The sequence below is a fragment of the Polyodon spathula genome, chromosome 6 (genome assembly GCF_017654505.1).
Source record: "Polyodon spathula isolate WHYD16114869_AA chromosome 6, ASM1765450v1, whole genome shotgun sequence".
In the NCBI taxonomy this organism is placed as follows: domain Eukaryota; kingdom Metazoa; phylum Chordata; class Actinopteri; order Acipenseriformes; family Polyodontidae; genus Polyodon; species Polyodon spathula.
The window spans coordinates 55,844,107-55,856,750 of NC_054539.1; the positions used below are offsets into that span (position 1 = coordinate 55,844,107).

General features: G+C 36.5%; 1 protein-coding gene across 1 annotated transcript in view; it reads left to right on the forward strand.

Moving 5' to 3' along the window:
• Positions 1 to 2,389: 2,389 nt before the first annotated feature.
• LOC121317358 (L-gulonolactone oxidase-like) overlaps positions 2,390 to 12,644 on the forward strand; it is a 91,002-nt gene continuing 80,747 nt past the window's right edge. The window contains exon 1 of the mRNA XM_041253206.1: positions 2,390 to 3,433. Coding sequence (XP_041109140.1) covers positions 3,384 to 3,433 — 50 coding nt within the window. The 5' untranslated portion in view covers positions 2,390 to 3,383. The remainder of the gene's footprint in view (positions 3,434 to 12,644) is intronic.

Sequence of the window (12,644 nt, forward strand, 5' to 3'; positions counted from 1 at the left end):
CATGGAAACGATGTACAATGGGTATATAGCACTACGTAGTATTTCCTCCTCGCTGCTGTATTTTATTCTGTATTGCTTGATAATGTAAGATGAGTACCAACCATTCCAGCCCTTTACTGAAACAGAATTTCTACCCCTGGTTCCAAGAAGCACTGGATTTTACCTTGCAGAATAATAAGACAACTTTGACCCATAGACATTTACCTGAGTGGCGATTTATTTTTTCAAGTAACTATGCATTATTCATGATCAGCCATCAGAACATGTGTAAAATGATAGTACATCAGTGTAGTGTATGTACAATAAAGGTTAAGGGGCTGATTTGATCATATAACCCACTGGGATAAGCCACAGCTGAATTTCATTAAAGCATGTAAAGCTGTATTTTAATCAACCATCCATTTATAGGACATTGTCAGCAATCCAGTATTCCCCCTGTGATGTAAAATTTTCTAATATTGTCCAGGTGGGGTTTATACTGGCAGGAATATGTTGACTAAATCATTCCCTTTGTCTAATTAATAACCAGTGACAAACCTTACCAACTGCCTGTACCCATTAGGCAGCACTCCAGATAAGGTTTTGGGTCACTGAGTAATTTACTGTTTAATTTAAACACAGGGCCATATTCAGAAAAGAGGATTGTAATTTCCAGCCATTTAAAAAAAAAAAAAAATTACTGGGCAGTATTTAAGACACGTTTTAAAAATCTACTGCCTGGTTATTTCGCTGGCCAGTAATGGTTTTAGATGTGACTTTCCATCATGGATTGTTACTGAGAGATTTTATCTAATTAATTGTCAGAGGTATGAAAATGAGCTGTGTCCCCCACTTAAGACTATCACATTACGATTACAAAACATGTATGGATACAGGTTGTCTGAAATATCAAGACATCAGGTTAAAAAAAGTTAAAATAAATTGCACACAGACATATTTACAATGCTCTGTATATTTTAAATGTATAAATCATTGCTCTGAAATAGCATTACTGTATTCTCTGTACACATTACATTATGTACAAATATAAATCTACACATTAAGCATATACTGCTATGGCCAATAGTTTTGCATCACTCTGTAGAATTAACATTTCATAAAGTCGATTTAAACCTGCTGAGTAATGTTACGTTAACATATTGAATTACATTCTGCTTTGTTGTTTTCCCATATAATAATGAAAACCTGACAAATTAAACATGTTTAAATCTAACATGAAATCCTGCACTACTATTGTGGCTTATAGTAGACTTTTGCAATATCATTTTGTAATTTCTTTGGTTACATGATGTTAAAGAAAGATCTAAATTGGTCATATCTTTCTTTTTTTTAAAATTATATCTCAATCCTAAAATTCTATGTGATGCAAACCTTTTAGCCATAGCTGTACAGCACAGTAGCAAAAATTAAATGAATAACCTTTACCACATTATTTTAACTTTTCTCTACAGGCTACTGATAACACAAAACAAATCATGCTGCTGCATTACACATATTGTACAATGCTAAAAAAAAAAAAAAAAGTGTTAAATTGAAACTAAATGGTTTTAGCACATTTTCTTGTATTGTTACCCACTTAACAGTACCTATTAATAAATATTTTTGATTCAAGTCACTGTTTAATATATCTCTCAGAACCTTCAAGACTACACTCCCCGTGATCAATGAATGCTGTACGAAAATGAAGGGTGTAGCTAACTCCAGTCCTTCATGGTCCATTGGCTTCCACGTTATACTCAATCGTACACATCAAATCATATTGCAGCAGCGAGGAAACAATATGCTTCTACAATGTGACTGGATATGTCAATAAACTGAGATCTGGTCATGTGAACACAATCCCTGTCACGCAGTGCATGAGGGTCAACAGTTGCAAAAGAGAGAGAAAATAAAGTATGGCACGAGAGCGAACGCCCTAGACAGCTGTGAAGAATTTCAAAGGATCAAGATTGTGATTTTCTTCCTATGCATCGGGACATTTGCTCAGAAATCGTGACTGTCCCAGCCATATAGGGACTGTTGGCATGTATGTGTGGGTATGTTGGTAGGTTAGGTTGAGGCGGACTAAGATGGCAACCTAGAAATCTTAAGAATCCTGTCACTCCAGTCACAAACACACACTGCAAGCGAGTGTATTCAACTGGAGTTTAAAACAAAAACAATACATTGAAAACCTAAACTTACTGGTCATATGTTTCTGGCAATTTGCACGCAGTATATTCACAACTGACTACTGAGACACCGGAAAACAATGAATTACAAGAAGCTTGATAACGTGCAAACTCAAACTGGGCATCAAGATTGCTAGGCATATTTGTCAGGGGTTATCGTTAACACTGGGAAGTATAACAATTTATGAATACGCTTTTGTTCTCCCCTACAGGTAATTTCGGACTTCGAGATGACCACCAGGACGAATTTCACAGATAGACAAGGAAGGACTAAAAGTCCTAAAAACTAAAACTCTAAAAACTTAAAAAGCAAAGCCTCATCTCTCTGTCCCACTGTAGCATACTCTCTCCCCTTAGTCTCTCCTCTTCTTCAACAGGTATGTATGGAAAATATTATATAAAAATATCACCTGGGCCCTTGTGGGGCCTCGGGATCCAATCCTGTAAACAGTTTGCTGTACGCTCTGTCCTATTTATATCGCTAGTATAGAAATGGCAGTTAACATAATGGCCATGGCCTGCTTGATCTGTTTCAGGTTCTGTTGGAAACAGTCCCAAACACGACAAGATCTTCTGCCGCCTTCGCACCCTCACCAACATTGCGCTGTAGTTCTTATAAAAAAAGAGGACATGAACAGCACTTGTTCCTACTCCAAGCAGCACTCTATCTGGTTCCAAACACACCCCGATTTCAGCCTCCCTGCTCTAGAATTGTCTTCCATCACGGCCACTGGTACTTAACATAGAGTAGGGCCTCGCAGTTTGGGTGTGTGTTGTGCTGCTGGTATTCGATCTCCTGGATCGTGCTGCTTACTCCTCTAGCAGCGATGTCAACAGTGCGGGTGCCTTTGAAACAGAGATAAAAACACATAGGTCATTAATATTGTCACGCCCCTCACAAGTGGCAGTGTGTCAGTATCTGTGTCTTTTGGACTCACTGTGTACGACTGGAGGTCATGCAACCACACTTTTAGATGCAGTCCAACAATAATCCACATTCAATAGTCTCTACATGCAGTATTATACTGTTGACTTATCTCGTACTTAAAATATCCATAATACTTCCCTTTGTATTATACTTAAGCGGTCTTCCTGAAACCCTTTTCGCCAGGCTGTAACTCTCTGCAACTGTTTGTATGTGCTGTTGTCTTCCTGCTCCTGCTCCTGCTCCTGCTCCTGCTCCTGCTCCTGCTCCTGCTCCTGCTCCCCAAAATGGCTGACTTCCATTCTCCAGGCAACACCAGCAACCCAGTCTTCACCTGGTGAGTTTTGGCCCCCCTTTTATAGGGCTGTCAGTGGTTGTAATGGGCGTCTCAATTGAATGCACCTGTGGCTGATTGTGGGTCCTTGGAGCAATGGGGACTAATCCCAGTCCCTTCCTTGTGCTTAAAAGTAAATGACAACTAATACAAACATAGTTATAGTCACCTGTGACATATTCTTTACTCATTAAAGTTAAATACCATACATAATTCATATTGTTTTCAATGCGAAAAAAAAAAAACAGCTTATTTGCAGAACTGCAATTAAGTACATTAATTATAAAGGAACAGATACTATTGGATAAACCAATTTATTGTTTGTCTTCCCAAATGGGAATTGTGTTTCTACATGACCTGATCACCCCATTTCACCAATTTCTATACAGCAGCTCACAAAAGATTACTGTGCAAAAGATTGTATAGTAATACACTATCACTTCTGACCTTAATTTCTTTTAAGTTCTGGGCAGATTACCCAGGAAACTTTTGAGTTAGAAATAAACCAACCGGAAAATTCAATCAGGATTACTTTCCTGTTGTGACAATTAATTTTGTAATTGATTTAAGATAATATAAAAATGACATAATTACGTAGTGTACACATTCGGGTGTTCAGTTTACAAGTAGACTTTCACAAATATTGTTTATGAATGTGTGAAGGTAATGCTCATCTACATGTAACAGGAAGTTTTGTGTTATGCTCTGTGGTTACGGCTTCTGACTGCTGTTGGAGAGATGAGGTTAAAAGTCCTGTATCCACCCATAAAGACAAGCCTGGTTCTTTTGCATGATGCCTATAATCCACCATGCCCTAGCTTACTGGACTCAAAGAATTACCATTTAGCAGACCAATGGTAGACCATGTTGTTTATGAATGCCCTATATATAGAAAGGCGCTTCTCTATTCAGGGATGTCAAGGGATCTTAGTGGGTATAACAAATATCTGACCCCAGTCACTTGTTTATTGCACTTATTCATCTATCAAAGTATCAATACCTGCCATGTATTTGTAGTGTATAGACAGAAGTAATGTGCAATGCAGATGCTTGTCTTTTATCCATTATATTACAAATTAAAATGTTGTATACCTGTAAACTGTTTGAAAACATAAATAACCATTTTTTTTGGAGGTTATTAAAGTTTGTGTAGTCGTGTTGTGTAGATTGAATCGATTTGAATCTGCGTATTTGTTATGAATTTGTTTGTATAAGAATTTGTTTATGAAACACCTTCAAAAGCAGAAAACTTGTAGTTTCAAGAACAGTGTGTGCCGTATCCATGTCTTAAATCATTCAGTAATGGGTACAACAGTATATATCATCTCCATCTTCTTAATAGTTAATTTCTTACCTGTTTAATATCCATTTTAAGTGTATTCTTTGTGTTTATCTTATGCTGATTCAGCTTAGATCACTAGTTGCAATGCCTAGAAATATGCCAGAAATACTCAATAGTATTGACCTAGTCCTTCTTACAATATTATAGTATTTGAAATGTATTATTAGTTGCATTTACCACCCTGCTGCTATATGGTAAATCCAATGTACAGTATATTCCTTAGCCCTTTCAGATACTTTAGTTCGTGAAAAAGGACTATGTAAAAGTAATTGGTATTACAGAGGCCTTGTTTGACGTTAGAGATGAAGGTGTTGGTGGAGGCTGCCAGATACCGTACAAATTTGTCTTGGTAGACAGAAAGTCAATTCTCATCAAAACTAGACTGGATTTAGCTGTTTGAGGCTCATTCAAAATGGGCTTACTGGGCCTTTTTGGTAAAAATGCCTTCAGAGAAAGGCCTAGGTTCTGTCAAGGGGATGAAAAATAACTGCAGATAAGCAGGGGGGGCTTTGGTCCAAGGCTGTTAAATTAGCCGTGAGCTTCAGCATGGGCCCCAGCTGACAGAACAGGAGATAAAACTATAAATATAGGGCCGGGGCATTTTCAAGCAGGGCTGTAAATTGGAGACACTGCTGGCATCTTAACGTCCATCATGGTCTCCTTGGGGAAATCAAATAACCGCTAACCATTGATCTCAGAGCCTTCACACCATTTTTTTTTTTGGCTTTGTTTTATTTATTTCTTCAATATTGTGATATGTGTTATACTGGTACTGTAGCTTCTATTTGACATTGGGTTCAGGGTTTAAAAAATCCTAGAGAGAGGGTAGAGACAATTTTGCAAATCTCCATGTTCATAATATTATGTTAATTCATCTATTTTTCTGAAGCTTGCTGTAAATCTAGCCCCTTTGCTAATTCTAAATGGCAAACCTAAGGCTCATATTAACTTGGAGAGATGCAGAGATGTCAGTTCATGCCTTTATTACTTCTGAGATTCATTATTGTAATGCCTTGTTTATTGGTATTCCAAATTTTAAATAAGCTTCAGCTGGTTCAGAATACTGCTACTAGAATGCTCACTCACACTGTTATTTCAACATATCACTCTGCTACTTAAATCCTTGGACTGACTTCCTGTGAGTTTTAAAGTTGATTTTAAATGTATGCTTAATACCTACAGTACAATGCCCTTCATGGTCTTGGGCCTTCTTATCTTTCCCAAACAATCTCCAAGATCAAAGACTCTTGTCAACTGATGATTTTAAAAAACTGGTTAAAATCAGCCTGGGCAGGAGCTTTTACTTCCTGTGCTCCAATCTCAGGGCAAAATATCAATGAAGCCAGCATAATTGAATTTGGTCTAGAATGAAGACTTATTTGTTTGAGTGTGCTTTTTCAAACATGGAACGGATTATAATCACAATTTTTTTTTGATTGTGATGTTCAAACAGTAAGTTTGTATTATATTGTGACCAAGATCATAAGGACGGAGTCTACCTTTCAGTCATTCATTTTCAACTGTGTATCTCTTACAGGGATCAATTTTAGTCCACAGTCCAATGTCAGAGGTGGCACCTCAATGAAGATTCTTCTCCTCAGACCTGAGGGCTAAATCCTTGGACAAACAGTCAAATAATTCTATACTACATTAAACTATTACATATAACAAAGCTGGATTATTCTTTTCTTGCACTTTTTAATTACATTGGTTAAATAGAATTACCCAAGGTGAGATAAGTTAGAAGATGTCAAAAGAGATGTTCACAAACAGTCAGATCAGAAGAAATCAGGGTAACACATTTTATAATATAAACTGTCCACAAATGCTCTATAATGAAGAGCGTGAAAACCTATTTGGTAATCGTTATAGGAAGTAATGTCAAATTTTGGGTGCTTTATAGCACTGATAACTGCAGTTCATCTTCTGTTTGACAACTTCCTAATGCACCCCACTCCCCAACGTACATGCTAAATAATAAAGCACAAAGTATAATAAAACAGCTTTCACAGCACGTCGGATTGTATTACTCACACACTTGCCAGTAGCTTGGCCCACTAATCCTATATCACCTGTGAACACTTTAACTGCAGAGATTCTTTGAAACATTTTCAAGCTGCTCTACTTGCTAAAGCGCTAACCCCACTCCTGGAGAAGATTTCTCTCTTATTCACAGTAGAGGTTCAGGATTGAGCAAATCGGGGACTACAGCCTTCTATCAAAGTGTGTTAAAGCACAGTTAAGTGAGGTAGGTCACATGGTAAAGCATTGTAAAAAAAAATAAATAAAAAAACATGACTGAAAGAGCATGCAAGCATTACATCATCAAGTTTTGGTCAACTTTGAAGTATAAAAGCAAGACAACCTGACTCCTTTCAATGGCCCTACTGCCACCCAGACAATAGGTGTGACATCATTGCTTAAATGTTTGGGTTGTAAAATATATGAAATATCAACCTCTACTACAGCAATCTTGTAATCCTAATGTATAGGAAATATAAGATCCGTGGAGGTCATTTAAATGGATTGATGGTACTGCATGCATGTTTGCAAAACTGTCCCGAGGTTGTTCAGTCAGATACTGGTGCACTATTCACAAAGCTCTAACTCATGAGTTATTTAAAGAAACTCTGTTTCTATGAATAAAATAACGTTTTGCTGTGGCATCGATAGGGTTAAAACCTCTCTATGAGGGACAATGGAAAGCTATTTGTGGAATGTGGTCAGGCTAAATTGGTTAATTGATTGCCAATTTAACCTGGCCCCATGTATAAAAGCACCTGAATAAGTGTTCAGGGAGGAACACGGTAAAGAACAGCAGCTTGGGTTATTGTAACAAGTGACTAATTTAGAGTGTGGGGTGGTATGTCATTTATAATTTTTGTGTGTAGTTATGTGTTCTTTTGTACAAATTATTATTATCATTTAAGATATTGGTTGGATTTTGCGGTGTGATTTATTTAGATTAATGTACTGTTTTGAATATGTGTGCATATTGTTTATTTTTTGTTTGTTTCACTAATTAGTAATTGAGCACAATCACATACCTTTCCTAGGATCGAGACTATAATTGCCACAGGTGCGTGCCATTCTGCATCAATTGACAGACTGCTATAAAACCAGAACCAAAACTACAGAGAGGAGTTGAGAATGAGAATGTGGACATGGAGAAAGTTGGACATGGTTTTTGGTTTTTAAACTTTAATGGTGCAGCGTACATTTTGTGGACCCAAATACATTGGGATATTTGCATGGCAGGAGACAGACATGTTAAGTAACAACAAGTGTTTTCAGTCTTGCATTAGGCCTTTTACCATCTCAATATGCTCAATTCTACCAACTTTCTCATCCATTAGCTGCAGAAGGCTACTTGCTTAATTTTTAGTTAGTAAGCTACTAAAAGCTGTTGGTAAAATCCTATGGCGACACAAATATATTTATTGTGGATAAACTAAAATATATCCTTTCTTCTCTTACTATACCCAGTTAGTGGGAAAACATACCCCCCTTTTTTTCTAATACACTTGACTTTCTCTGCCCAGTTAATTGGAATACCAATCCCTGCTTTACTTTGCTCAGCCAAATTCAAACAGAATTGTAATGGAAAGTATAACTTTAGTACTCTGTATATTGCTGAAGGCTCACATTTTACATCAGGCATGAAAGATGGCTAAATGAATAGGCCTTTGATCACTTAATTTTTTCTGTCTGGAGCGCCCTACACTGACTGTGGAACCATGACACTCCTGAGGCACGATGACACATCTTGAGATGACTCATACCGCACCGCAGTGAGATAATACTGGTGCAGTATTCCCTGTTGAGGACCAGCACACTCCGTGAATAACAATTGTATTTCACTGCTAAGGAAGGATAACTCCAACTCGCTAATGTGAACGGCCACAACCAGCCTGATTTTTTTTTTTTTTTTATCTGAGAAGGGGCTATTCTGTTTGGGAATTCAACAGTTGTGACATGACCTGGGTTCTGATATACCAGGTCAACTACAGTTTCACGGTCACTTACTCTTTGTTACAACTGTTCCCTGCGCTGGCATTGAATTTTCTGAGAGACTTAAATGACCTGACCACTTAACCTTCAATGCCTGTGAGGGATATTGAGAGCCATATCAGATAAAGATGAGCTTCCCCAGTTCCCCAGATCTCAAAAGAAAATCTAATTGGATAAGGAGTATTGGTTGCTACAGGTGTTACTTTGATAACCCTGTCACCCTCCTGTGCCCATGGGTCTGTGCTTTACATTTGGTGTTATTGGCATCCCACACAATAACTTGCATATGTGTTTTGACTCCAGTTTGGTTAACCAGTTGAGACCTTTTCCAAATAAGCAGCCAGGTTTGGTTCTTAACTTCTGTAGGGTGTCTTGTTTCACTATTTCCAGATCACATTTTGCAAACCTTAACACACTGCAATAATGTCATCTTAAAGACTGATCATGATTCATTGTAAGAATGGGCTGCATTCTCTAAGCTCTAAGGAAAAATTATATAACCCTAAGCTTATAGCTGAACGATTTGGGGGTATTGTGGAATGAGAGCCTTGAAAATGGACTGTCAATAAAGTCAGAGGAAGTAAGGCAGCTTCTAAATGCCATTGTCAGTCAGGACACCTGTGAAAAAATACAAGTGGAACAAATTGAAAATAAAAGCTTGTTAAAATATGAAAGAACAATGGAATATTCTGCTCTTTGGTTGGCGCCAAATAGACATGGACGTGGAGGCTTGTGTGACTGCCTGTAATGTCAGTGTCTTTCCCTTGCTAGAGGGCATGGTGCTAACATTTAATTACCAAATAAAACATCACACATAAAGTAAATCATTTTTATAACTACTGCACATCCTGTCACGTGTTATTGCTTACAGATTCCTAATGACAGCAAACAAACTCTGTTTGCTCACAATGAATTAGTGGAATGTCTGTTTTATTATTTTTCATTGGGATTCCAAACTCTGTTGCCCTGCAATAATAAGACACGGTACAGTTTGGATTAAGAAAGGCTCCCATTAACAGCATTCCACAGGATGACGAATTCCTTTTAAACTAGGGTGGAAGCACAACATAACTGATGTTTAATGTTAGTACATTTTAGTTTTTAAACAACTTTAGGGAATGTGTAATTGATATAAATAGATATAATAACAAGCCATATGTTAAATCAGGGCTATCCAGCAGATGGCTGTTGAGCCACATGTGATCCTTGAGGTCCACAATATGGCTCTTCTGATTTAGAGGTGAAACCTAGATAATCTGTAGTTTTTGGTAGAAGCATCGGAATTCAAAAATATAAAAAATAAAAATGCTACTGTGAGGTGTATACAATTGAAGCAGTGTGTTAATGAGCACATCGATTGAAGCAGTGTGTTAATGAGCACATCGATTGAAGCAGTGTGTTAATGAGCACATCGATTGAAGCAGTGTGTCAATGAGCACATCGATTGAAGAGCAGTGGTTTATGAGCACAACAATTGAAGCAGTGTGTTAATGAGCACAACAATTAAAGAGCAGTGTGTTAGTGAGCACAACTATTGAAACAGTTTGTTATTGAGCACAATGATTGAAACAGTGTTATCTGAATCAGTGAGAAGTCAGCCTTTTTTGTCATTTATGATTTTTAAAATGTATTTATTTTTTAACTTCCTGATCATTGGTGTGGCTCTTTTAGCCTAGAGCAGTGATTTTCAACCTTTTTAAAAACTGTACATCTTCTGTCTGAAGGTTTCAGCTCAAGTACCCCTTTACAATTTTCGCTCTAATGAATGGTACCACAGTTACAATAAAAGGTAGAATTTTTTTTCCCGTTTATTTAATATATTTTATGTCACAACAGTTTTGGACTGACAAACTGCAGGTTTAGGACAGAATAGCAAACAGTAATTCTTAAAACTTGTACAAGTATTTTGATGCACAGAATCAAAATAACACATGTATTCACTTTCTATTCTGAAAAGTTATTATTAATAGGCTGTATACTAAATGATTCAAAGGGACTTTTATCGCTTTGCACTTTCTGTGGCTCTTTTATTTTCTTCCTTCGTTTTTTGAATGCAAGTAAGAATCGTATCACCTTTGACAATACACAGAGACTGAGTAGCTGAACTCATTGCACCCAGCCACTATTGCTGTTACTGAAATGCAACAAACCCCAATAATATCAGAGCGGAATCATGCTTGAGTGAAATCACTCATGCTACAGGTGGATGATCATTTTGAAACTATAGTCAGACTGTAAACTTTGAGCTGCTAAACAAAAATGTAATATGTATGCACAGTGGTTTAGAGAGAATATAAAATACTGTTAAAATGGATTCAAGATCATTATTTTCTTTTACTTTCATTGTTATTCTTGCATTTCTGAGTTTCCCTGCATGACTCTTATAATATCCCCAGGGGTGCACTTTCCACTGTTTGAAAATGTTTGATTTTCATAACATAGATACACAAAGATGATTTATTATCTATCCCTTGGCAGTAATAAGATCTGCTTCAGTTTAGACTCACAATAGAACAGACAAGTGTGTCTTCTTACCTCCCTGGGAAATAAATACATACATAAATAAATAGAACACATTGCCTTTGGCTAAAGTGTAAGTACTACGTCAGAGTTACAATTTCCAAGACAGTTGTCCTGTGCGATAATAAGAATGGACATGGATCGCTGAATAATACATGCCCTTATGAAATGAAATATATTTTATAAAATATTAACCTCAATATATTATCATGTATTTCATAATGTATGTGTTGTAATATATTTCATAATATACAGATTATTGCTGTTTTCATATATTTTAGTTTGGAAAAATATGTTGTGAAATATAAGGTAATATACCTATGAGACAATATATTTTTACATATGTTTATATATGTGCTTTATATACAGAAAAACATTGTTTACATTAAAATTAAAAGTTTAATTTTTGTTGTGCTTAATTGGCTTGAGTAGTTTCATTCTGTGTGAGAGTTTAATGAAAAGCCGAAGGCACATTACATTTTAATGTCAAAAATATCCTTATTGTATAAAGTAAATGCCAACCTTTTATATTACCATTGTATTAAAAAAAAAAATACTGTATTTGTAGTCCTTAAAATATCTATCCACCCCCTCCCTTAAAACACCACAGTATCCTGTTACATAATATACATGTATACTTTAAGAGGTTTTTTTCTTTGGATCAAAGAAACAGGATTTATACTTAGACTACCTGACGATTAACATTATAGGAAACATTGACCTTGAAAGAATTTGAACAACTCTACTTCCTTTATGCGTAAGGTATTTTTTGGATGTAGCGTGACCAAGTAACTGATCTTTTTGTCTCCCTAATGCATAGTGCAATAGTAAGGTTTGTGTTCTAAATTAAGGGCTCTGGCATTTATTAACTGGACTATAAAAGACTTTATGTTGCTCAAGACAGCTTTAAAAAGATAATTAAATGAAAGGTTTTTTTTCTGAAAGCTAAAGAAGTGGAGGTTAGCAAACTTACAAGAATCCCTTTTGAAACTGACTGTTTCAGAGGATCGATATGGGTCATTTGAAATATAAACGATGACTAGACCTCACTGTTAATTACAATGAGAAGCTTTGCATACCCACAGGACAGGATAACTAAAATTGCCAAGAGTGTGCCTATCAGATAGCATTGTGACCCCTAAAGCAAACAGCAGTCATCATTCTTTCAGAAATAGGATATCCACACACCATTGATTTATTTGAATTTGTAAATGAATGATTTATTAAATGCTGCTGCCACATTATTACTATGCATGAATAAATTGGCCGCCAGCCAGATATATCAAATACTGCTTCTAATTAGCATGTTGGACTGAATGTCCCATACAGTAGCTTAGTTCT